The sequence below is a fragment of the Bremia lactucae genome, linkage group LG9 (genome assembly GCF_004359215.1).
Source record: "Bremia lactucae strain SF5 linkage group LG9, whole genome shotgun sequence".
Classification (NCBI taxonomy): domain Eukaryota; phylum Oomycota; class Peronosporomycetes; order Peronosporales; family Peronosporaceae; genus Bremia; species Bremia lactucae.
This window is the reverse complement of record NC_090618.1, coordinates 1,270,383-1,297,794: the sequence shown is the minus strand read 5'-3', so window position 1 is coordinate 1,297,794 and position 27,412 is coordinate 1,270,383. Positions and strand designations below refer to the sequence as shown.

The window sequence follows — 27,412 nt, the reverse complement described above, 5'->3', positions numbered from 1 at the left end:
ATGGAGCAACGCCGTCTAAAGCCGTCCCTAAGTACTAAGCGCAAAGCTCCGTTTGTTGCGGCTTACTCAAGCACGAAGCGGCGACGTCAGCAGCCAGCTCCAGGAGGCTTTCCAGCTGCAGCGGCTACAGTTTCCAAGCACAAATTGCCGTACTCCAATCCCACAAAACCCACCAAGGTCACAAATTCAGGAAACACGAACGAAAGAAAACCCCCACTATTTAGTCGCTATGCTGACCCATCCGTGCAAAGCCCAAAGCCTATAAAGAACAAGTACAATACCATTGCCAAGACTGTAGCGTCTCGACAGTCCATGGAGCCCCAAGAAGTCGACCTGAGTACCTTATTGGATATAACACGACTGGAGACCGTGGAAGGGGATGAAATTCTCAATACAATGCTACGAGTCGGTAAACCACGAGGGTTACGTCAATTTCCAGCGGAAGAATTGTTAACAAATAGCGAGCAACGAGATCGGGAAACATTACGTCGTCGTCGTCAAAAGCTTCGATTGCAATATTCAATGATGAAGGAGCACACTGAGCCACAAGATGATGCTCGTATTCGTCAATCCTTAGTACCGAAAGCTCCTGATATTGTACAAGATTGCGCATTCCAGACTCAAGAGACTGATGAGCGTGCTCGATTAGAAGAAGAAGAAGCGGAGACGGATGAAGAGTCGACCGAAAGTAAAATCCATCGACTTAGTACGGCAATGCATCTGAAGTGGCGCCAATGCTGGCGATGGTTTGTTTCAGGCGCATTTCTACTATGTGTTGTCGTGATGACGGCCCCTTTGATCGAACAAATACTAGCACCACCATTGCCTTTTTGTGACAGTGATTGGATTGAAGCCTTTGATGAATCGTTTGGAGTCGTGGCTTCTCCTGATGACTTTGATCGTTCAAAGGCGTTGGCCCCATTTCTTCAAACAACTTTAACGCGAAAATGTCAACCGTGTCCTGTATATGGCAATTGTCTCAATGGTTCCGTCATCTCCTGTGGACATCCGTATTTATTAAAGTATCAAACGTGTTTGGAAAATCCAGTAGCTCAACATGCTTTAAACGAACTGGCACAAGCAATGCAAGCATTTATTGCAAAGAAGGCGACGGAGATTGTTTGTAACACGAGTTCGTTTTCAAATTCCTTGTATGAACGGGATTTATTCAATTCAAGACGACATGAAAGCGTGACCGTGCCAGTTTTGCTCTCAGATGTACAAAAGTTCGTGTCAAGTACGATCTCGTATGCAAAAGCTGTGTCGATGCTGCCTTCCACGTACGTCTTTCATCGCGCGTTAGATTTGGCTTTACGGGATCTTGAGCACGTCAGTGTGACTGAAGATCAGACGCAGCTTCTTGTAAGTGAACATGTCGTACCGTGGTCATGCCGTGCCACGCGCCGATTGTATGCGCACATTAAGGTAATTGCTCTTGCGATGGCATTGGGTACCATGCTGGTCTTTGGATATCGACACTTTCTTTTATGCCGCATAGAGCGCCAAGTAGTCGATCGATTCGTCAAGGAAGTGCGGTATTTCCTACTCGATCGTACGCGAAGTTTTGATTGCTCTTATTCGTCCGATCAGCTACGAGACGATTTATTTAAGAAGCAATCGATGCACGATCGGGCGTGGTTGACCACGTGCGTGTGGCCACAAGTCGTGGCAATAGTGAATCGGGATGCTCGAATACGCACACGAATTTTAAAGTACGTATTAACGCTCTCATCAAGTGCTCGATCTACTTTGCTGACGTTAAAGATGGCGTTTGTTTTTCGAATAGAAAACATGGAAACGAGCACGTTGTGTGGGAATGGGCCACGTCTTTCGCATTGAAACGGAATCGATATGAAAAGATACATAGACCACATCAAGTGACGGCAGAACGCACGAAATCAAGTACGCGAGTGCATTCACGTTCGAAGGGTATTCGTAAATCGCTATAAGCGAGAGAGTTTCTACTTATGAGCATTCAATTTATTAGTCGATGTTTATTTTATAAGATTTTGAAGGATTTTTTACGATTGTGTAATTTTTTGTCTTGTCGTATTTTTCTTTTTTTTTTTGAAAATATCTTCGCGGCATCATTGCGTGGTGCACACAACTCCGCTCTTTCTTGTTGCAGTGTACCCCATGTCTTGTCCGCACCCGGCGGAAGCGTCTCGTAGTTGCCTTGACACACCGCTCTATCGTCGTCCACACAAAAGCAAGTGCTTATCATCCTGTCACGTTGTTGCTACGTTTGACTCCGATGCGTCAAACACACACCTTAATGTCGTGAGAGAGGACGCACTTCGCCGCAAATTTGCGCTCTACGGTCGTCAGCACGCGCATATTAATCACCTCACTAGGATCCAGCAAGAGACGACTGCTGTATTACAGAGTACGATGCTTTTACAAGAGGAAGGTGTTCTTGCAGCGAAGCTGGACCACATCACGTACCTGCTTGACGGGCTCCTATTGGATTCCTATAAAGCCCCGAGAGCTCACGTGGCCCACAATCGCAGTATCCTCGAGCTGACTCAGCTCATTCAAGAACCCCAAATCTTACAAGCTATAACATTATCGAGTCAGCGATGCCGCGTAAAACAGCTACTGGTCAAGCGTCTCCAAAATGACGTGATGACACGGCTTTCAGTGGCCGTTTTAGTTTATTTTCTCGCTTCTAGTGTTGATGCGGACGAATATATTGACCATTACGTTTCCCGTGCAATTGTTGATGCTCTTGTGCTTGAAAATGAGGCAAAAACGAACGACATCGGCACAAGTCACGAAACGGTGATATCTATGCCAACGTCGTCATTAAAGCGGTGTTTAAAACGGAAACAATCGGTACCAAAGTGTACAAATCCGTCCGCAATGGTTTCGTCGACGCAAGTGCTTGATACGTTGTGTCAAATGAAGCTGGATAAGCTTTTACAGGACCACGACGTGTTTTATGCGGGCAATGAGCTCCAGATCACAGTAAGTACTGCGCTCTGTGCTGCGCTCTACAAGCTGCTGCAAGTGGATGAAAGTACTTCATTTAATGAAAGGCTGTCATGTCAAGATCGAATGAAAAACTTTGCAGTAAACACTCTTGAAACGAGGAAGCAGGAGCTGCTACAATTGGGAGGACTGGATTTCTTCATGCAGGATCTTGTTCAGCACGTTTATCGACTTGAAAGTGGATTTCTTTTATCCTTTAGTGATGGATTGACGGTGGAATGTACGCGATTATTACATTTGTTGAGTTTATCGCTTCGTGTTTTGGATCAAGCGACATTTCGAATGATTCCAGTGCAGCACTACGTTTGTAAACACGAGACTGTCTTGACTGGAGTATTGACATTGATACGGATGCTGAGTGAGCTGAGTTGGGGCATTGATGCACGAAGGAAGTGGAAAACTGCGTCAGTGCAAATGTTTCTTTGTGTGGACGTTTTAATGCTTGCTTTACGAGTGGCTCTTAATTTAACGCATCAGAATGGTCACGCAGCAGAGCAAGTACATGCACAAAAGGGTATGCAGCTTCTTGTGCAAGCATTTCTAAAGCTTTCGAGCTTGGAGAAGAATTCACTTCAGTCGTGGTTACGGAAAAAGTGGCAATTTGATGCAGAATTGTTGCTTCTGACGGTAATGGTGAATAGCATTGAGTGTAGCGAGGACAATCGAATCGCGCTAGCTGAAGCGTCAGTAAGACAAGTCGAGGTTTTGATGGCTCATGATCGTGTGTGTGATCATTTTGTGCAGTATTTTTTATCGAAAGTTCAGTCGTATAAACATTTGATCGATGGGACTGAAGCTGATTTAATTAGTGCAAACGACGAATGGAATCCCGAAGATGTGATTCTTGGCGGGTGTACGTCACTTCTTTTGGGATATCTAATGATAGACTCAATGTCGAACCGTGCAGTAGTGTTAAAGCTTCTGCCGGACCATACACCACGTTTGCTCCTCCGTGCTCTTGCTGTGTTTGTGGCTTTTTATTCGCAAATTGGTGCGTTGACGTCGGACGTTGCTGCGTCGGCTCTTTTGGTTGAAAAGATCTTAAAAACTTGTGGAGAAAGTGGTATCAGAGACGAAGATAATGAAGTGCTGGGCGTTACAGCGATGAAGAGCAACGTGACGGAAATTGTTCCCTGTTTCGTTAAACATTCGACGTGTAAAGCATTGAAGCCGCCTGCTTTGCGTAATCGTGTATTAAAGAATGTGTGCTCGAGGCTAGATGATTCGGACGAAGAGAATGAAGTTAATATGGAAGCTCAACAGAATGGCCGTAGCTCCCGAATCGACAGTGAATTTGAATCTCTGACTCGAGACCACAGCCTATTGGGTTGGGAGCAATGTCGAATTACTCCTTCAGTACAAACATCTGTTCGTACCGGCTCAAGCGAGCCTCGTACTCGTATATCTTCACCCGTTGCAGTTATGCCAGATGGCTCAATGTCATCACCCGTCATCACGCGGCTATTACATCAAACGCGACAACTCGTGCGAGAGTTTGACTTAAATTTTGCGACCTCAAGTCGTCTAGCGTATGCCAAGAAAGCCGATGAAATTACTGAAAGAGAAGCTGTTGGAAAAGATAATTCGTCGTCATATTTGTGCATGGTCATGACAATGGATGTGACTTGTCGCGATAGTGGCCATGACAGTCTCGATTTAAAGCAGGACATGGGAAGTGCTTATACAAACGATGGTCAAACGAATAGTCGACTTCAGGAAATGAAGCCTGTGACACAAACGAAGCGCAGAAAAAAGGTTACGGATAATTGCAAGGTAAGCGCGATAAAACTTCAGCTGTCGCAAGACGAAATTTCCTCAAGCCCGTTTCCACTTACGCCACAGCGTGATAATAAAAGTAAAGTTTTGCTGCAAACACCACCAAGGGCTGGCCGCACTCCTGATATGTATCGCCAGTCGCCTCTGCTACACCTGACGCCAACGAAATCGTCTCCTTCGACGCCACTGTGGATCGAGAAGACGTCACGACTTCTGCAGACACCACCAAAAACGAAACAAGCGTCACTTGTGAAAGAATCTTTGCTGTCACATGGACGCAATCGTCGCAAGATGAAAATGGTTCGCGCTCCGACTTGTGCTCGTGCCGCCTCAATCTTTGATTTTACCGACTAATGAAACCATCTTACAAGCTTTTTAGGGAACATTTGAAGTGTTTCTGACCATGAAAGGCTTTTGTCAGTTTATCGCCACTTCCGTAAGTCTTGCGATGACATCTTAATTGAAACATGTTTGCTTGCGTCTTTGTTAGTTTAGCTGCATTCCTCCTATCACCGCGGCATTTCATCTTACTGTCCCACAGCTCTCACACATGAATCACTCCAATGTGTCGTCTATGCTTTGAAATTTAGACTCTCGCCAAGCTTATACGCTTTGCTACATGACGTCATTCGCACTACTTGCTTTGCAAATGCTGTGCGAGTCTTAATACAGAGCGGTTTGGGCTTTTTAGGAGCGTCCAAGTTTTGCCGGGACTGTTTTGTACATGAAAGGAAGTGCGTTGTAAATTGTCGACATTGAAACATAGGAGGAATCTTTTTGAAGGTGCCCGAAGACGTGGGTATTCTGGATGGTGCTGTTGGGAGAAAGCTGACCGATTCCAGTAACTTTAAGGAGGCTTTACGAGCCACTGAATACGAGATGAAGCATGATGAAGCCATCAAGGCTCGAGACTTGGCCGCTTGATGCCGTACCTCTTTCCATTGCTGCTGAGTTTGTCGTTGCAAGATCGTAAACGTAATAGCATGGAATGATGCTATGCTGTGCGTGAGTGACAAATTTATTTAAAGAAAAGGAGTTGCTTGTCTCGTGGGATTATTACTATCTGGAAGCTTGTTGCGACTCTCACACTTTATATATGGATGACTTATCAGACTGCAATATTAAAATATCACTTTTTCACGATTTGATGCGATCTTGAAGGTCTCGTGACCGTCTTCTTTGTCATTCATTCTTTCTGAGACACAAACGGTGCTCTGTGGCAATTCATTCGATTCTTGACTCCCCATCAACGAATTAAATCATGACCAGCAGGTAGCCATCCGTGAAGATACCTATGTCTTCAAGGAAACAGTGGTACCTACGGCATTAACCCTGGATATGCGGCCATGGTATTAAAAAGTTTGCGTCTTTTCCATCGCGTATACTAATAAATAATCCAGGCGATTAGGTGAGTTGCAAATAATCTGTTTAAAACAAAGAGGGACTCGATTCGAAGCTGCCTTGCCAACCATGTCTGCCAAATCAGATTCAAATCAACAAAGAGCTAACACGAGAGAAGAAGTTTATTGATATTCATTATACAATTAAATTATCGACATGTAGCTAACTACTACGTCCAACCATTCTAGAATATACACACATCAATCCTTTTGTACAATAAAGACGGCTCCGAACATGGCAAATTGGCCAGTACAAAGATGGCCAATTTGCCCATGGAAAAACACTGATCCCACGAACTGGCTTGATTCTTTGCTTTTTGCGTACATTACATCTTCTTCAATTAAGTGTCCATTCGTTCAGGATGAAAAGCATGTGGTGGTAACGCCGTCAGTCCTATTTTAGGAGATGTCGTCAACGAATTCGGCGACAATTTCAATAGCTCTGCGGCCTTGTAGTCCCGCATACTCTGCGACTCAGTAACTTGAATCGATTTATCATGATTATACGTACGCGGAATTTGATGAATATCCGGCGGCGTATAAATTGCTGCTGTACCTTCAAAGGCTACAAATTCGATGCGTGCAGCATCCCCGCGCATACTAACGTCCAGTAATACCCCATCGTCGCGTACCCCGACGTACCGTCGATGCTGATTCATACTCCGGAGATACCCAAGAGTCGAATATTCCCACGTAAGTCCCGACTTGCCCCGTATCGTCATGGGTTTCTTCATTCGCAAGTCACGAAAGCAGCTAAAAGTCGAGCGACTAAACATGTAACACCCCGAGTCTTGATGAAAAAATCGTACACGGACACTATTGTACCCCCTTGCGTAACATTCGATTCGAAAAGCTGTCCGACCACAAAGTGTGGGGTCTACGCCTTCGGGTACAATTTTAACGTTACCGTCCAGATTAACGTGCACGTAAAAGTATCCATTCACTCGTAAGTATACACGAGAGCCCGATAATTTTAAAATGTTGCCAAGTACGACGCGCGAGATGTCCTTAACCTCTTCGATTTCTTTCACCAACGCGTCCACATCTTCTTTTGCCAGGCGGTTTTCAAATGGGACACGCCCTCGTGCTTTCGTGAGTGTTTGTTTGCACCATTGTTCGCCAGTCATGCACCAATGGGCCGCATGTTCGCAATTTTGGGTAAAAAGCTTAAAATCGCCTCGACCGAGACCAAGCAAAAATTTGCATCGGGCTAATACAACTTGTGGCAAATCGGCTTTCCTTAAATGCACTTCGCCCCATTTGGATAAAATTTCACGCAACCCCGAGGTATTGTACTCAACGAGACGCAAGTGGTTAAATTTGCGTTTGCCCATAAATTCTTCGAGTGTCGAGATGCGAAAACATGAATCGGCTTGCGCTGCTTGGAAGCCCTCGAGTGGACTCCAGACGTGACACACGCGCATGTCCGCGGCCGTGGCACCCGAGGCCCATACGATGCCATGGTGCTGATATGTAATTGGCCAGCGACTAAAGTCCCAAATACAAACGTGATCACCCGGTCGAAGGGAAGCTACATGCAACACGCGAGTGTACACGCCGCCCATTCTTTTTTTTTGCCTCTTTTTAGTCGCTCGGCAAATGTCGAGATGACTAGAGGCGTCGACCTTAAAAGTGGAAGTGACGCCATGTGGTCTGTCTTGCGACATAAAAATTGAGCGTCGCACTACTGAATTGCATGGCGGAGAGGTACCTTTAACGAATAGTGAACGAAAGTTGCCAACTTTGCAAAAGTATACGGTAATTAATCGAATCTTGTGCATACAATTGGAGGGACAATACAAATCGCTGAGACTCGGGACATGGTGTGGTGGACATTGTGAATGAAGTTTAAAAAGAGTTGGGATGTTGACATGGAGTTAAGACGTTATACGTAATACGTTGTCGTGTTTGTGCTTGTAACTATTGGACACAGCTGCCGTATGACTTTATTCTCACAAGCGGTCGTTGATGGTGAGATTGATTTCTTACGCAATTGTGCTTTTTATATTCAAATAAAAATTGCAAAAACTATTCGAAATGGAAAGACGAATTGAACTGTATACTTAATCAGCTAATGCTGATTTAGGTGCACCTTTTCTTTACCTTGTCAGGAGAATGTTGATAACATTATATAAAAGTTATAAATTCAAGTGTTTTGAGACCGTCAATTTCGCATCGTCGACGATAGCATATATTCACACCCGACGCTTCATATCCACACTACTCTATCAGAACTAGTGTTACAAAGCAAACGATTAACCATTGCCTACGTTGCATTAACTTGAGATGAGATTTCGCTCGTTAAACAACAAGCCACTAAAGAAATTCACGTTCGATGCGGCTCTTTATACTAGAATGTGGTGGTCTCAGCACGATGTTTGATGATACTACGTCGAACGTATATAGATTCAAGAGTACAATCTTTGCCTGTAGATCAAACAGGTGCTAGCAAATCGTAGACAAAGGAAGGGCATTCGACCCGTGCGATTCTTAAAAAAAAATCTTTCTCATCTACTCCCTACTTTAATTGCAATCGACTTCAATACAAAAATCCATGCAGAAAAATCACAAGTTGCTTGAGCAACTCGGATAACTTAAACTTATTCATAGTCTCTTTCCGTGCTTACTGTCAGAGTCGGTTATTCACAACTATCTGTTATTCGCAAGATACGTGCTTCATCGTTGCCCATGGCAAACCTCAAAGAATTGTACGATTTTATTTGCGCTTATGAATGTGACACTTCAGCTTATGTGAAAAGAGGGTGTCCATTACATAAATAGTATTTCCTGTAAGAGGAAATAAATATAAAAATTACGAAATAATGTTATTTTATTAAATTTGACTGGATCGTTCCAATATTACCACATTTGGTAGCATTGACGCAATAAGACACAAGTTCTATTTATTGGTTAATTTAAATAATAACCCCGCCAATCGTTACAAGACACGATTATGCAGTGCACAAGGAGGCGCATTACGTTATTAGTAATTAATATATTAAAGCCAGTGGAGAGCGAGATCGTTATGAAAGAACTTAATATCTTAATACAGTTTTACGATTTACCCATTCAAAAGTCTTAGTATTAACCCTTAGTTGCCAAAACGTCTTAGATACTTAGAACCTTCCTCCGCACGTCGTATACGTGAAGTGATCGAGGCAACCCACAGTCACTGTTATCTGTGTAGGTTGACTAGTTCTATCGTCAGTACTAGCAAAAGGTGCCCACCTGGTAGCACTTCATGGTTACGCAAGCTCTATCCACTAGAGTCATGCTGGATGAAGAAAGAGGGAGCTTCAAGCGCCTGAAGAAGGCTATCGCGCAATGGGTGAAACGTTCACTCATTTCAGTGACCTCGAATGGAAATCGTTTGGAGATATGAGCTCGGCCGTAGGTGGGTCAGCCGTTAGCGCCATATTGTTCGCTTTACAAAAACACGTGCAACATGCGGCTATAGCAAAGTACATATAACGGGGACCAAGAGAAAGTAGCATTGCTTTACCAGCAAGACTCTCAGCGCGCAGAGGTACACGAATTCCACCTGATGCTAGATTCGAAATATTGTATCATAAAGCAGTGGTCATTGCCTCGTGAACAAGTATTAGCGATCGAGAAATTCTTCGCTAATTGCTTAGCAGCGGGCCATGTGAGGGAGTTAACCTCCCCACATATCTTTTGAACTTCTGTGTGCGTGCATCAGGAGATTAGCAGATTGTGCATGCCTTCAATAAATTGATCGCTGCAACGATGCCGGCTCAAACGCCGATACCACAGAAAAATGCAATCATTGATAGTATGTGAAAAAGAACAATCTGTTTTTCAATGGATCTGATAGATGAGCTGTATCAGATCCTTACGCGTGAACAGGATATTTCGTACACAGCAGTAAATACCCCAAGCAAAAGGCTATAAAAATGGCTAGTTATGTCACAGGAGCCTAGAAATATCCCTGCAACATTCACCGAACGTGTAACCAATCTATTGCGTTCGGAGGCAGGATTTCTCACCGATTATTTTGACGACTTCTTCGTTCATACCAGAGCCATAAGCGGAAAGTCGTTAATAAAATCTACTTCAAAAAGTACTAACAACGTTAAAGTACCGACGCCTGGAAGATTTTCACACTTATGCCTAAGCATAGATTGAATGCAAGCCTCAAGAAGTCGCTGCAAGCGAAATACCACTAAAGGGTCCATCGTAGGTAAACGCGGTAAACGCCCTGATCCAAAAAAATCAAGGTGATCACCGACTGGCCTGTCCCAGTCATGTAAAGAGACTTCTAAAGGTCCTCGGCCAAGCGACGTACTTCCATAAGTACTCCCGCAATTATGCTGAACTGACAGTACATCATTCTTCTTCGTTGAAGAAAGATCTAAAGTGGACATGGAACGCTGGTTGTCAGCGTTCCTTTGAGGGTATCAAGCAAAGCTTGATGCAATCGCCAATCCTTGCGATTGCTGACCAAGACATACCATTTCATGTGGTCTATGACGCCAGCGATTTTGCACTTGGCTGCGCGTTAATGCAATATGACACAGACGGCACTGTGCGCGTCCTCTGCTCTCAATCGCGTCAGCTTTAACCAGCCGAACGCAGTTATCCAGTGCATGACACGGAAATCCTTGCCATAAAATATGCACGGGGTCTATCTCTTGAGAGATAGACCGTTCATTGTATATACGGACCATGCGTCTTTACGCACGACCGTAAATAGGCCACAGCTCTTGCAAAGAATGGCGAAATGGTTGTCTTTCTTCGCGGAGTATAACTTCCTCGTAAAACACAAATTATGATGACTTAATGTTGTCGTTGATGCCCTTCCGCGCCGGCACCATTTCGAGCCGACTGCGCAAATAAGCATTGAGGATAAGCCCTATGATGCAACAATAAGTGTTCCGTCATCATCATTACTTACCCACGTTAGAAAAGCGTATAAAAAGGTAAGGATATAAAAGGATTGATGGATTACCTTAGAAATCCATCCCATTAATCTTAAAAGATTATTGAAATTGAAGCGATCTTTAACAGATTGATAATAACATATTGTATTACACAGCCATTACTGGCGACGTACCTGGTGTCATCATCCCCACTCATAATGCTTTGTGGTAAAGCATCATTTACGAGTGCCACGATGTACCAATTAGTGGGCATCGTGGACTTGGGAGATCTTAACTCTAGATAAGCCGCGATCTTTAATGGCAACATCAGTATGAATGCCCGCGAGTACATACGTGCTTGCACTTTTGTGAACAGGTGAAGCCCAGTGCTTCATCCCACGCTCCGTTACAGCCTCTATCTGTTCTGGCAGAGTGTTAGCAGTCCGTGTCCATGGATTTTGTCTTCGGAGTTCCCGACGACGATCACAAGAATAATGATATTTTTGTCTTTGCTGATCGCTTCAACAAATGGTACATCCTGCTGCAGTAATGGAGTCGATCACAGCCAAAGGGCGTGTCGTGTTGATAAGAAATTTCGACTCCATGTTAACTGGTCTCAGATCGAGACCCTAGATCACGGCGGATTTTGGCAATCTGTATTCAATTCACTTAGAACACAATTGAAAATGTCAACTTTTCAGATCGTATCCTCAAATCATTACTTAGCGGGTTTGTTTATTATTTTACGAGCTGGAGCGAGTTCTTGCCGATGGTAGAAATTGCCCTTAACAATTCAGTGCATACTTCTACAGAGAATGCACCATTTTTCGTGAATGAATTACGCCATCTACGTGGTGATTCCTATTCAAGGAGGGGAGGAATTCGTTTGAGCAAACAACAATCTAACTCTCGCACATTATGCATTGAATGCAAAAGATATCATTGTTGGTTCAATCAACACTACATTAAAAAGACACAGAAATAGCGATAAGGCTATTACTGACTTTGATAACGACGCTAAATACTCAGCATCGAAACCAAAATATTCGTGAGACTAATAATGTTTCACTAAAGAGGAGAATGACATCTTCGCAATGCCCATGGTCGCACTGATGAAAGAAATAGAACCGAGGCAGCAGCAGAATTCCTACTGGCAACAGAAGCAGTGGTCCGTTATGTACATGATTCTATCGCTGATGCAGTGGACCGACAGAAACGGAACTCTGGCAACAATGGCCAAGCAAACATTCTTTCGTATAATGTTAACGATCTAGTCCTACTGTCTACGGTAAACCTACCAAAAGAGGTAGTGATGAATGTGGACAGTAATAAATTAGGGCCCAAATTTATCGGCCCGTTTCGTGTACTGCACCGCCAAGGTAATACGTACACGTTCGGGCTACCTCAGGGGATGCGTACGCATCCTACGTATTATGTTAGGCGTCTCCTCCCGTCCCATGAGTACGATGCCTATTCCGATTACGAATTAAACTGGCAATGTCGAAGGCACCCGCCAAAGCCTGATGGCTCCGAGCCGAAGCTTAATGGTCCCGCAACAAAGTATGATAGTCTCGGGATAGACTTTGGTCAGACATTCCATTCCATCCTTAAAGGATGAATCTTTTGACGAGATGTCACGGGCTCGTTTCGAAGGGACTGGTGTGCCGTTCGCTCGCCAGTTGATCAACCACAACTTCTTGCAATTCCTAACGAGAAATACCGTCACTAACATGCGACGAATGATCCTACGTGATCAACTTCCTCCCGTGAAAAGCGGAGGAGTTTTCCAAGTCATGGTGATGATTCAGGCTTGGCGATTGAAGCGAATACCTTTTTCTTCTCCTTTCCATCCTTTGAGCCGGAAACCTCGCTCCCAACTAATAATGGAAGCTTCGGGTCTCGTTCGACAGTACGACGAGATAGGTCGAAGTGCAATCTGCGTGAGTGTTCACAGCAAGGATTATTGGGGAATACAATATTTTTATTTAATGCCGTTAGAAAGAGCTCCAATACATACTTGTCTAGTCATCTGTTATTTTGCCGCAACTTCTCTCAGTCGATCTGTTTCTTCTTAAAACTTGTAACGGCCGTGAAGAATCTCTTCGAGGCGGCGGTTACTATGCACTGCATGCATATTCCTTCAACACTTCTTCCGGTCGCCTTGCTTTGCATCACTTTAGTCAAACGAGAAAGCGCAGCTCTTGAATTCTTGGAGCTGGTAGACCCTTCGTAAATAAATCGGTGACCATCATCTTTGTAAATCATAACTCGGTTTTACCGTCTGCTTCTCGGCGTTGTCACGTAGGAATTAAGCTTGACATCTACATGTATGCTTGTTGAGCTCACCTCGTTTTTGACTTGCTTCACTACAGTTTAATCATCGATCTTGAGCACCACCAGTGTCCTAACGCGCTGTTTGAGCTCTTTGAAGAGCTCATGTAATCTCAAAGCTGTACGCCCTCCCATAACCGCAGCGATGAACTCAGCTTATGCAGTCGACTGGGCTACAGCAGCTTGCTTGTTGTAGTGCAACCTTCCAGTAATTCCATTCACAACCGTGCACGCCTGCACTTACTGACTTTGATCTTCTGTGTCAGCCGCAAAGTCCTATCACTGTAGCTGGCAATCCTGATGGGTGATTGAGGCTCGCCGACCTCAAGCAAGTGTAGCTTTAAATCTTTTGTTCCCTTTGGGTACCGTGCAATTTTTTTTTGCAAGCTTGTAATCCCTGCCCCCCTGCATCGTTGGTACGTGACTGCGCATAGTCACTCTGTGCACCGCGAACACAATGTCCGGTCAGCGCGAAATCCACACTATCAATAAAGACTATAAATTCATGACAGTAGGTCCTCGATATAATTCTTAAGTCTGTTCCTTTAGCAGCTCGTTGTCTTCTACGATAATTAATACGTCAGATATTGGGACTCGTACAGGTTTGCATCAGTCTGACCACGTTTCTCGAGCACATTATCAACTGTCGGCTCCTGATTAATTTAGTAGCCTCCATCTGCTGTCCGCAGAATAGGTATTCCGAGAAACTTCTCAAGATCTTTAAGCTCAAGCTCCTTCATGGAGGCCTAAAATTGATGAACTCGTTCCACATCTTTAATAAGCATTTCACCCAAATAGACTCCCACGATAGTCAAACCATTTTTGTCGGCCTTGTAGATTCTTGTGCGACACGCTGATCAATTTTCATCAGCGTGTCGCACAAGAATTTGTGCCATAGTATTCCTGCCAATTTAGTCTATATAGGCTCCTTCCAGACGTAGCACCAATCGATCAGGTCTCTTTGCGCCAAGTGTGTCTAGTGTGTTATGTGTCAATTGCATTTAATCGGGAATTTTGAATGAATCTCATATTCAGATTCCGTTAAAGCTTCTGGGTACGCGCTTGGGAGATCGCCATGCCTAGCAGGAACCCCTTACATCCGTGATAACGTAAGGATGACAAGTGCATTCTCTATCGACATCACTGTTGGGAATGTAAGGTATATGCACACTTAAAATCTGCTTATCGCCGCGAGCCACTACTCTTGCCTTGAACCTTTTCACGGTTCCATTTGTCTTCATCTTGGTCAAATAAACCAGCTTTGTTGGGATTCCTGACGAGTGCTTCGGGCATTTAATCACCGACCACGTTTCTGGTGCCTCGAGTGGCGCAAGTTCCTCGGCTCAGCAGCCTCTCACCTAGCATTGTCGGGTCTGCGGCGTGCTTCTTCATAATTTGCTGGGTCTGGGGTCGTGAACGTTTGATCGTGTTCATGTGCCACCAACAGCACAGCGAACGCCATTAGAAAATGGTTTGACACTTTAACAGTGTCTTGTTCGCTCACCTTTAAAACATCTCCCTGAGGTAGCTTGTAAATTTAACAGCTTTGATTGTGTTTTCACGCTCCTTCCTTCGCCATGCGGTTCTGATTCGGCTTGTTTTTCGACTTCGCACGTTTGTGCTGGGATCTTCTTGGCCCTGACGGCATAGACGGTCGTATCTGCTAATCAGATTCTTTAGACCCTTGACGCTCGTTTCCATATCTATTTGTACTTGCTTAGTCTTTTGTTCTTGGTTATCGTGAAGTGCACGTTGAATATGATTATTCGCAGAACCGTCGATTGTTTTAATGTGATGATGTCTCGGGTTGTCTATCGACTTTTTCCTTGAGCAGTATCACCTTGTATCCCTTTTTTTCTTCAGTCATACCCAGAATAAGTGCTCGTTTTGCATGACCTCTTTTTGAAATCCGTCAAACCATGCACGGGGATCCAAACACAACTATACTCTTTAGACTAGGTGCCCGCTCGGTGAGCACTTCGGTTGGCGACGCGCGATTAAAACTAGTTCGGGTTGGATTGGGTTAATGACATAAGCAGCATACTCTGCAGCCTCGCTCCAAAACATCAGTGCGAGGCCTGAACAAAAACCATGGATCGCAGCGTTGAAGACGATGCCGTTCTTACTTCGGCTTTTCGTTAGATTGTGGAGTGCCTGCTTCGTTAGTTGGCGTCTTTTTGCAAAACAAAGCTGACCACTTGATACTTTACTCGCCGTCAGTGCGCAGTACTTATAGTTCGACAATTACACTCGTTTTGAAGCCACGCCGAAAAATACTTAAACATCTTTGCCGCGATATATTTATGCCGCGCCGCAAATACACGAACGTAGTTTGACTTATAGTTAATAAATACGACCAGATATCTGTTGCCACGACGGTATTTTGGGGTGATCGGTCCATTAAGATCACTACAAATTACACTCCCAATGCGGTCCGTTGGTGCATTTTGCCTGAGTCCCCTTGGGGTGATTATTCTTGAAACCTTCGCTTCAGCACATGTGAGATAATTCAAACGCACGTGATCAGTAAAATGCCGTATTCAAAGTCTTTGGACATACGCTCTTTTACTGTGCCATCACAACCTCACTAAGTCGCCTTGACGTCATATCAGGCACGTGTGGGGTCACATTCGCCACGAACACGCCATACTCAATTCGTAACTTAAAAAAGAGAAGCCATACCTAAGGTCATGCACATTCTGCCGCGCTTCGAAACCAGGAACACAGCTTTTCAAACAATTTGCCCATTGATATGAGGTTTCTAGCCAGCTGGGGTGCTTGATACACTTCATTAAGTGTAATTTGAGTCTCGCAATTCCATGTAGCAGCACAGACCCTTGCTTGGTTACCTTGAGCGCACCTCCATCAGGCAACAGGAGTCCATCACTTCCATCAGATTTAGCGGCATCATGTAGCAAGTCGGGATATTGGATGAGATTCCATCTTGCACCATTCTCAATCACCCACGTATTTAAATCTAAATTAGTGATGTCAAAAACGTAGCCAGATATTGACTACTTCGGCTTCGTTCGTTCCGGACACTCGCGTGGAGCCAACACAAAAAAGCTTTCCGCGGAGGTTGATGGCAATTTCTCGTCAAATGATCTCTCTTGCCAAAATTGAAGCACTTACTGTCTTCGCTTTCGGAGTGGCGTTGAACCTTGCCGTATCTCAACACACTGACCATATCCTTGCTCATCTTTTTGTCGACTTTTCGATCGTCCTCAATTTCTTGCGCCCATACGATAAGCTCTTGTGCGTGAGCGAGGTAGTCCATGCAGCTCGATTGGTATCGTACCATCATCGCAATCTAAAATTGCGGTGCCGCATACTGGACGATATTTCTCACGACAAGACGTTTGTGTGACTTGTTTCCTTGGCAAAACACAATCAAGTATATGAGGGACTGGTTCCCTGAACGCGACTTGTGCTTCTCTCTTGCAAGCACTTCAGCGGCTTGTTGGTGTGTTAATGCTCGGTATAGTTGGTCGAGTGCGTGGTCCAGCGTCGAATTCACCGCCCACCAGGTCCACATGTTAGCTTGGAAATAAGCTTCAGCCATACTGTTTGGCGCCATGTACTCCCTTAGCTTGCTTACCTTGAGGCGTTCTCCCTATGCAATCTGACTCTGGATTTTTGCCATCTCGATTGGTTTGAGATACGAATGTCCCCACTGCTTCAAATCAGTGCCGATCTGCGTTTTGCTCTTCTCCCGTGAACTTGTTTCTCATAAGCTTTGGAATCTTGATCACTCCCGGTAATGCCAAATTTGGTGATTTGCTGACCAAATGTCTCCCAATAGGCGTAATTTCTGTCGACCCTTTGAAAACGCTAATTGCTTAGTAGCCACTGTCACCAAGTTCAATCAGTGTTAGACCTACGCAAGCTAAGACATTGCACGACCAATCGTGGCCGGTACTGGACCCCGCGGAGCCGTGTTATGGGTCCCTGCAGGTATTAACGTTTAAACTTCTTTCATAACGATCTCCTATCTACTGACTCTAACAAATGAATATCTAGCTATGCAATGTGTCTCCTTGCGCGACACCGATTCGCTTCTTCTAACGATTGGCGGGCTTGATTTTAACTTAGATCAACCAATCAATTGAGCTGATGTCTTATTGCGCCAATTTTACCAAATTTGGAATTAACTGAACTATTAAGTCAAATTAATAAAATATGATAACCAATAAAACGAAATTCTTCATTGATGCCTTTATCCGGCATCGATGGTACATATGTAAGCTTGTCAAGGATGTTACACCTTTTTTCCAAGCTTAGGGAGCATTTGTGCAGAAAGAGCAAAGCTTAGGCCGCGAGGCCTGGCTTAACATGCTCAATGCTTGCCGCGACCGGCTGTAGAAATGGACCGTAGTCGGTGCGCATTTCAAGCTGCTCCGTTTGTATAAAGAGTCACGGTTACCTTGCTACTCGTGGGGGACTCATGTTCTTGCTGTTTTAAAGGTGCAGGCCAAGCCCCTAAGAAGTCAAACTTTTACAAGACCCTTATTGGAGGACGTGCATCTCTTGTGAGATGCGGGAAGGGTTTGAGAGCCTCCAATCCTTTTACGAACGCGATACGTGCTCGTTCTCTAAAAAGAAGAGGATGGGTGTCGAACTAGACGAACTCGTTCAGCAGCAGATGCAGGTCCAGCGCCTCCGCATCAGCGCATGGGCTCCAGCCACGCCACTGACTGCTCATTCTCCGCCACAATCGTCTCGTCAAGCAGCGCAAGCACAACCAGCGCCCGACGCACCCCCAGCAGCGCCACAGATCGAAGATATTGAACCGTTTGATCCTATACTTGATTCTAAGCATCCTACTATTGACATTCAATTGTTGAGGTACATGTAGATGTAGATGATCGTTGACAAGGTATATACATAAAGGTTAATTGTCTTTGCATGTCATCACCACGTGTTTTAACTCCCATAAACCACATATTTAGTCTTCTTAAAATGCCTAGAACCTGTTGAAGCTGTCTTCGACACGCTGAATTAAGCTCGCTGCAACAGCTGAGTGCTATGTTAAAACAACCACGGGCACCAAGAGGATTAGTTCTGATAAGTATAACCTTACAAATTCTGACCAATCAGAGGCCTCGAAATTCAATCACTTGCTTATTACATGAGAGGTGAAGGCCCTTTAGCGGAAGATGAAGGCTCATTATCGGTTCCCTAAATATAATAATTTTGTACTTCTTTATTGATTTCTCTCATAGGAAATATTATGTATTATTCCTCTTATAGGAAATAGTACTTATGTAACAAGACACCCCGTTACATCACCCCCCAACCAACAGTCACAATAGTGACTGATGTAGGGTGTTATTATTGCTTCCGCTGTAATTTTGCATTATTGGTTTTGATAAAAATTCCAATTTTATTGCATCATTGATTTTTTAACTAAATCAGCTCGTTTGCGCATGGCTACCAAAAAGTCTGTGCGCGCAGCCCGTGAGGCCGCAAAGTTGGCAGCTGCGCGGATCAATGCAGCTGTTGGTAATACAAACGTTAGAGTAGACGCTACTGCATCTACTGCTCGAAATACGTCACCTCCTACTCCCATTTAGGGTGACTGAAATATGTCATCTATTGATGCCGTTGCAAGCAACGGTGACAAGTTGCCTGCTACACCAACTGTAAGTGACTGGTCAAAGTCATCGTTATCGCCTGACACAGTGGCTACTGTAAAGACCGATCATCCGACGTTGAATCTTTGGGTTCTGACATGACAACCCAAGAGGTGATGATGAGGTTGTTTGACTCGTTGGACCTCTTGGGTGGGATGTCATCTGATAATGACTCCGTGGGCGATGATCACTCGGGCTTAGTATGCGTCACTAGGAACTTAGTGATCTTGCAGGGAAGAATGCTGCTAGTATGCATCACCAGGGAAAGAGTGATTCTAAGGACCGCTCCGAGAGCCATGTTAGCGTCAACGTAACACCAGTCATCAGGAGAGGGACCGCGATTCGTTGCGGCTCGCTCCCGGAAGAAGCCTTGTTTGCTTTCTAACGGTCAACTTAACTCGTTGGTCTGGTATGACCAACGGTCGGCTCCATATTCTGTTATTCGACTTATCCAGGCTTCACAAGCGTGGTGATGATGAAACGGAATTCTTCATCGATGCCTTTTTCCGGCATCGGTGGTACGCGTGTAAGCGGGCAAAGGATGTCAAACCTTTGTTCCAAGCTTGGACGTCATTTGTTTAAAATGTACGAAGCATAGGCCGCGAGGCCTGGCTTGACAAACTGGATATATCCGTGAGCAGTTTGAAAACGGACCGTAGTCGATGCACGCGATAAGTTGCACCGTTTGTCTAGAGAGGCATGATTTCTTGCCTTTTGTGGGGGACTCATGCCCATGCTGTGCTAAGGGTGCCGGTTATGGCCCTAAGGAAGCTTATTCCCTAAAAAGATCCTCAGTGGAGGATGCTCACCTGTAAAGAGATGCGTTAAGCGATTGAGAACCTTCAATCCTTTACGAGCGCGGGAAGCTCTCGTTCTCTGATAAGCTCTCTGTCGAGGAGGATGGGTCTCGTCGTACTGTCTTACGAGACCCGGAACGTCCATTATCATTCGGAAATGAGGTTCCCAACTATCCTGCGAAGGTAGATACCCTCGCCAACGAACGAGATTATGCTCGAGACCCCTTTATCTCACGGTGGCTCGAGAGGCGCTGAATAAGAAAACGCTTCTCACCACTCGAATCCGTCAATGAATGTGGAGCGGAGGAAAAATCAGGCTCGCATCGTGTGACGAACCCAAATCATCATCGTGATTTGGACCACACGCTAAGGTGGATCATAGATCACGAACGATCCCGTCGCCGCGAGTTAGCTGTGACGGTTGATAATGTTTTTCGTGATCTTTTAGGAAATTGTTCGCAGGTAACGACTGACCAACTGGCGAACAAAAAGACAAATCAGTCCCTTCGAAAAGAGTTGGTGACAGCTCGTCAGACGATCTCTTTCTTAGAGGAAAGAGTGGTTCGTCTGCTTCATGATAATCAAACTCTGTCCTAAAACCATAAGGCTTTGGCTTGGGACCATCTGGCTTAAGCGGATCCCCTAGACCGTTCCTATGTAATCGGGAATCGTAAAAAGCCATGTACTGTTGGTACGGACAGAGACGCCCAACATAAGACGTACGATGCGTATGCATCCCAAGAGGCATCTGGATCGTGTACGTATAGTCTTGGCGATGAAGCACACGGAACGGGCCGATATACCTGGGCAGTAATTTAGTACTGCTCACATTCGTCACTTCATAATCTGGTAGATTAACCGTACACAGTAGGACTAGATCGTTAACATTAAATGGAAGAATGTTTCTCTCCCACTTTTGTAAGAGTTCCGTTTCTGTCGATTCACCGCATCAGCGAAGGAATCCTGTACGAAATGAACCACTGCTTCTCTAGCCAGCAGAAAGTCACCTGCTGACTCGAATTTAGATTTGTTTTGAGCGCGACCTATCCGCACTGCGAAGATGTCAGTCCCCTTCTTGTGAGAGCATTATTGTTCTCACTCAAATCATTAATTTCGGTGCTAAGCCTTTCAGTCTCGTTAGTAAAGTCATTAATGGCATTATTGCCCTTACTGAGTTTGTCCACTTCACTGTTGACTAAGCAAAAGTTGAAACTTTTCGTTTTGGCCTTATGGTCAATGCATGATGAGGAAGAGCTAGTAAGTTCTTTGCTCATCCTCTCTTTTAAATAAGAGTCGCTCTCAAATAAGGTGGTAATACGTGGATGGCATAAGCCATTCATGTATGCTTTCTAGAAGCATGCACTATACTGTTTATGAAAAATTCTACCATTGGCAAGATTTCGCACGTATCCGCGAAGTATCTATTCGAAGATACGATTTGCATGTTCTGTCTGACCATCTGTGTCAGGATGGTGAAAAATGACATTTCCAACTGTGTTCCAGGTGTTTTGAACACAGTGCCAAAATTTTGCCGTGAATCTAGGGTCTCGATATGAGACCAGTTCGCGGGATAACCATGGAGTTGAAATATCGTGTCAACAAAGACACGATCATAGCCTTTGACTGTAATCGACTCGATGGATCTCTAAGGTGTTCTATTAAATCTTTAAAGCCTTATCTTATTAACAGGCTTCTCTAATGTTGTTGGTAATGTTGATGACGGAACACTTATTCTTGCAACATTGAATTATCCTCAATGTTGATTTGCGCAGCCGGCTCAAAATTGAGCCGGCGCGAAAGGACATCAGCGAAGACATTAAGTCGCCCTAATTTGTATTTCACGGAGCATTTATACTCCACAAAGCAAGACGATCATCATGTTTTGATAGAGTGTGGACTGTTTACGGTAGTGCGTAAAGACGCATGGTCCGTTATATACAATACTCGGTCTATTTCCAAAGAGATAGACCCTGAGCGTAACCAGTGCATATTTTATGGCAAGGAGTTCCTTGTCACGCACTGGATAATTGCGTTCAGCTGGTTGAGGCTGACTCGATTGATAGCAGTTGATGCGTTCTGCGCCGTCTGCGTCATATCCCATTAACGCACAGCCGAGTGCAAAATCGCTGGCGTCATAGACCACATCAAATGGTCTGTCTTGTTCAGCAATCGCCAGGATTAGCAATTTCACCAAGCTTTGCTTGATACCCTAAAAGGAACGCTGACAATCAGCATTCCATGATTACTTAACGTATTTCTTCCACAAAGAAAACTGCTGTCATTTTGGCATAATCGAGAAAATACTTATAAAAGTACGTCGCTTGGCCGAGGACCTTTAGAAGTCTCTTTACATGACTGGCACAGGCCAGTCGGTGATCGCCTTGATCTTTTTTTGGATCAGGGCATACACCGTTTTTACCCACGATGCACCTCAGGAAGTAATATTTTGTTTGCAGCGAATATACACTTTAAAGATTTGCATACAACTTATGCTCACGCATAGGCGTAAGAACCTTTCGGGCATGGGTACGATGTACTTAAACGTTCGACTTTCCCTTCACTGCTCTGCTATGATCGAATACGTCATCAAATTAGCTCGGTGCGAAATCCCGCATTGAACTTAACAGATTGATTACATATCTATTAAATGTCGCAGGGGCATCAGTAAGTATCTGTGGCATTGCTAGCCACTCCCATTGGCCAACTGACGAACGCCTTGGAGCGTCGACATGCGTGTGGATGTCCTACGAAGGAGTGCGATGGCCTCACTTGTGGTCTGTCGTTTGCATGACTGCACAAGACCTAAGTGTAACTACTGAACATACTATGGAGTTAGATCCCGACGGCTGTACACAAGCACAGGCAGCGTCGAAGTTTGACCACTTGAATAAATTGAGTGGTACGAAATATCTGATGAACAAGAGACAGGCATCGTCACGGCTTGATGCTGCCAATCTATACATGGCTCGTACTTTCTGAGCAGGGTAATCAAAGGATGACATTGTATTTGTCATCCACATCCAGTACGATTAAATCATCATCGTGCTGCTAACCCTTTAACGTGTACTAGATTCCAACCACACGTTTCTTTACTGTTAAAGAAGCCTTTAGAATAAAGAGAAAGTAAAAATGTATTATTATATTAGTTTCCTACGGAACAATCTTCTATCTACTACTGAACTTATTTTTATATAGCTAACTAAGTATGGCGCCTTCTTGCGCACCGCACAATTGTGTCTTATAACGATTGGCGGGGTTTATTTTGACTTAAATCAACCAATTAATAGAACTAATGTCTTATTGCGTTAATATTACCTAATTTGGTAATATATTGGAAGTATTAATTCAAAAATTACAACATAATAACAAGCTTTTTTGTTTATTTTCTTTTACAGGAAATAATATTTTTATGTCTCTAAGAAAAACATGTTTATGTAATTGGAAAACCCGTTACATCACAACATTAATGTGACAATTTCAGTTTACCGCAAAATATGCGAAACGCAGCTTCTTATACTCTGTGTAATTTATCGTATTAAAAAAAGAAGAAATCGAGTATTCATTGCTTTGTCATCAAGTCACACCGCTGAAGTAAGTTGCGTCAGATTTCTATGTCGTATTTAAGAGATTTGAATTTAAATTATACTAATCAACAAATTCGTGCTTTTCTAAACTTGGCCTGGTTCAAGCCGCCAAAAGTTCATGTCGTTGTATGCCTCATCGGAAAGGCTACAGGAGGGTACAAGTGGCAACAAGTCGATCTTATTATAAAAGCGACATGAGGTGGCTTTAATGCAACGCGGTATCCGCTCATGTGGCACCACTTGCTGTTGTTTACTGCTACAAGAGTCGGAGTCTTGTGGCATTAAACTTTGAATCGGCGGAAAGATGGTATCCAAACGCGCAAGAAAACTTGCGTACGACTCGCGGAAAGCCATGAGAGTCCAGTGTCGGAGACTCCCGTTCGACGGATCCACGAGAAACACTTTTCCTGAAAACACTCCCACCTGAGAGAATATAGTGCTGTGAATGGAACTTGTGCCAAATGCCGCGTAAAATGGGTTGACTTCACGTGGAAAAAGAGCACTCAAGTCACGTAATGCGGTCTTTTGAAAGTCTTGAGCTTCTGTGCGATCATTCACAGGACACCGGTCAGGTGACAGCAGTACTGGACCCATGGGTAATGCCGGTTCTCCAAAATCTCCAGTGTTTTGAGGCACAAGTGTGGGAAGCAACGTTGCCTGCGAAAGACCGAAATACGTGACATAGACGATGTGATAACCAATTCGAGCGAGCTTTGAGTAAAACTCGACTGCTCCGGGGTGCATTGCCGCCGCATCTCGGCGCTGGAACATCCTGCCATAAGCCGCACTGCTTAAAATGGCTCCATCGATCTGTACTATCACAAGTTTTGCTGTAACGGGCCACAAGTACAATTTTGCAGACACACGAGCAACTTCATCCTGATTGTGCGACTGTAGCACAAATGCGATTTCATTCATTCCAATGCGAAGACTCATGTCACGCATTTCGTCTGCCGACGGCACAAAGCTCTTTTCCACGTACTCTTCACTCGTAACGCTGGCAGTATCTTGTGTCGAATTGTCATCATCACTGTAATTCTCGTACTCGGCTTCTAATGATGGAGTAGACCCACACGATACTGAGTGCGCTATGCTCGAATTCGACGTCTGATTCGTGATATGATCGCTGTATGAATCCGAGGAATATATCATCCGATTGGCAGCGGATGTATCAACACGCAAGTGCTGTGAGTACGGGAATAATACGCGAGACACAAGGTATGCTTGAATGGCGGCATCGTAGGGTACAATGTTGTCACCGACAAAAAAGCGCAAATTTGAATTTTTTAAAATTTCGGGATGATTTCGAAAATTGTCAAATGCGACGAGGTGAGCAAAAAAAATCCGATGCACATCACTCTTGGTTTTTGCTTGGTCAAGCAAATGGCCACAGAGGGACATAGACGGGTGACTGCAGTCCAAATTGTCGTCCCAAGCTGAAGCATTATTGGTTGCAATATCCATAACCGTGCAGGATTTAGTCACACTTGAGTATTCATCTGCGAAGTCATGGTTACGCAGCTTGCTAAAGAAGGCGTCCGGTTCTAATGCTGACCGATCGTTCGACTCGCTCTCATCTTGTGGCTTCAGCGCGTCTGATGCCGCATAGGTGTCTTGATGGATCCTATGACTAGATGGGCTGGTTGTAGGAGAGGCTAACTCGTCCTTCTCAAGCTCGACGTGACGAGCGAAGTAGGCTTCGCCATTAGAGCCAAGCTTCATGCTGACGCTTTCCACGACCTTGCCATTAACTTCGAGTCGAACCTGCTGTTTTTCCATCGGCTTTGCTTCGTCGAAACGCACGTGAAAGGGTGAGCACCGAAGTGTCCCGTCGGGCTGTTGCACGGCCACGACGTCGATGGCGCCGGAGTTCGAGTCCTGGTAAAACACATTGCTTACATAATCCTTAACCGAGTAAATGACATTCATTCTCGTGTAACTTCAACTTTCGTAAGAGTGAATGCGGCAGCGAAACAGAAAGTTGCAAAATGGCTCGTGAGCCTATCACGAATTTTCGCGTAGGGTTGGAAAGAAGTCGATTTGGTTTGTGTGCAAAAAGAGGTCCAATCGATCTATCTGTATGCAATCTCAAGATAAATGAGTCTGAAGAGAAGGCTTGAGATGGCCTAGGTTTGGCAGAAAAAAGGCACGAATTTCGCATGCAAAAAGTTACCGTTTCGTCTTGCCGAGATTCAATGTACCGGCCCGCACGTTAGTATGATTTGTAAATGTCTGAGCAAACGTCTCATGTGGCCACAATCCTGAAAAGAAACGGTAGTCTGAGAGGGTGTCGGGCCGCCCGCCATGTGATAGACATTGATCCGTTGAACCCTCGATTAACTTAGTCTGACCCTTTTTTTAGCATCAACGTATGTGCGACAGAATTCTTCAGGGATTATACGTCATGGCAGTAACAACATGACGCAGTCTCGGTTTTACTATTGACCGCGTCAATTCGCGCAATAATTAAACGATGAGTTTTCGAGGCGCGACACGGGTTGTCAAATGAAAACTGGCTTGCAATTTACGTAGTGCAACTCGCGGCTTTTTCTAACGAGATTTAACGCCTCTTTTCCATTTGAAGAAACTGGCACGTAGTGCCGTTATTTTTACATTGGTAAAATTACAGTTTGAGGAATGTGCTTTCGTTTTAGAAATGAAAAAAAGCCGTTTCTACATCGCGTCACATTATCAGATCCTCTAATCTAAAACATGTCATAAACTTGAAGTAGTGCGGTTTCCCTTTTCCTGCACATACTCAAAGGAAAGAAGCGCCTTGCAGTCCGCATTCCTCTTCATGGAACTCAAGCATGCTTTGTGATCGTGTCTCCTTTACGCTCTTGGCATGATTGTACGCTTGCTTTACCAGCGTTATGTCTGGCGGTACATGCGATTCTTCTTTTTCCGTGGCGACAGCCTCCGAGGGTCTACACGGAATAAATTCAACAAATGAGGCATCTTCTCGAAGACTCACGTCTACCAGCAGGCCGTCGTCCCGGGTTCCGATATATCGGCGATGCTGATTCATGCTGTTTAAATAACCACTTAACGCATACGCCCAACGCATGCCAGACGTACCACGCCAACAAGTGGCCTTTTTCATGCGCAAGTCTCGGAAACATGAAAACGTAGAGCGGCTAAACATGTAGCGACCGGAATCTTCGTGATAAAACGCTACTTTTACACAATTATACTGCTTCGAATAGCATTCAAGTCGAAAAGCTGTGCGTCCGCACGTTTCCGGTCGATCTCCTTCAGGTACCACATGCACGTGACGTCCGTCTTCCTTAATCCGAATGTACTTGTTGCCCTGTACGCGAAGATAGACCTTCGACTCGGAGAGTCCTAGCACGTTATTCACAACTAATCGCGACACGGCTTTGATCTCGTTAATCTCCGTCTCCAGTGCAATCACGTCTTCTTTAGCAAGGCGCTTTTCAAAGGGCACACGGCCACTGGCCGCAGTCAGTAATTGCTTGGACCATTGCTGGCCAGTCTTGCACCAATGAGCCGCGTGCTCACAATTCTGAGTAAAAATATTAAAGTCGCCCTTGCCTAGACCAAGTAAGAATTTGCATCGAGCTAACACGACTTCGGGTAAGTCCGATTTGCCGCGATGCACTTCGCCCCACTTGGATAAAAAGTCTCGAAACGCTGATGTGTGATACTCTACAAGGCGAAGATGCTTTTGACTGCGGTGGTATAAAAATTCTTCTAGCGTCGAGATGCGGAAATAAGAATCGGCCTGAGCTTCCTTGTAGCCCTCCAAAGGGCTCCACACGTGGCACACACGAATGTCCTGAAGTTGGTCGGACGAGGCCCACACAATGCCATGGTGCTGGTACGAAAAAGGCCAGCGGCTGTAATCCCAGATGCAAATGTGGTCTCCAGGTCGTAGCGACGAAATAGTACGGACACGCGTGTACACGCCGCCCATCACAATTCAGTTCTGCGCCTATCCACGTGATATGCGCCGCTCCTATAATGTCGAGTTGGAAAACAAGAAGAAATCTGACGCAC

At 44.7% G+C, this 27,412-nt stretch overlaps 5 protein-coding genes across 5 annotated transcripts; 2 read left to right on the top strand and 3 right to left on the bottom strand.

Annotated features, from left to right (window-relative positions):
• Nucleotides 1-1,839, top strand: CCR75_000844 (uncharacterized protein; the record flags this gene model as incomplete). Its single annotated transcript, XM_067958950.1, has 1 exon — nt 1-1,839. One exon carries the CDS (start codon nt 1-3, stop codon nt 1,837-1,839), a length of 1,839 nt encoding a protein of 612 aa, XP_067819484.1.
• Nucleotides 1,840-2,136: 297 nt separating this feature from the next.
• CCR75_000845 (uncharacterized protein) lies at nt 2,137-5,121 on the top strand (the record flags this gene model as incomplete). The annotated part of the gene is made up of 1 exon (XM_067958951.1): nt 2,137-5,121. One exon carries the CDS (start codon nt 2,137-2,139, stop codon nt 5,119-5,121), a length of 2,985 nt encoding a protein of 994 aa, XP_067819483.1.
• A 1,387-nt stretch (nt 5,122-6,508) lies between these two features.
• Nucleotides 6,509-7,732, bottom strand: CCR75_000846 (uncharacterized protein; the record flags this gene model as incomplete). Its single annotated transcript, XM_067958952.1, has 2 exons — nt 6,509-7,174; nt 7,418-7,732. The coding sequence occupies 2 exons, from the start codon at nt 7,730-7,732 to the stop codon at nt 6,509-6,511; spliced, it is 981 nt and encodes a 326-aa protein (XP_067819482.1).
• A 15,744-nt stretch (nt 7,733-23,476) lies between these two features.
• Nucleotides 23,477-25,321, bottom strand: CCR75_000847 (uncharacterized protein; the record flags this gene model as incomplete). Its single annotated transcript, XM_067958953.1, has 1 exon — nt 23,477-25,321. The coding sequence occupies one exon, from the start codon at nt 25,319-25,321 to the stop codon at nt 23,477-23,479; it is 1,845 nt and encodes a 614-aa protein (XP_067819481.1).
• Nucleotides 25,322-26,150: 829 nt separating this feature from the next.
• On the bottom strand, nt 26,151-27,329 carry CCR75_000848 (uncharacterized protein; the record flags this gene model as incomplete). Its single annotated transcript, XM_067958954.1, has 1 exon — nt 26,151-27,329. The coding sequence occupies one exon, from the start codon at nt 27,327-27,329 to the stop codon at nt 26,151-26,153; it is 1,179 nt and encodes a 392-aa protein (XP_067819476.1).
• Nucleotides 27,330-27,412: the final 83 nt, after the last annotated feature.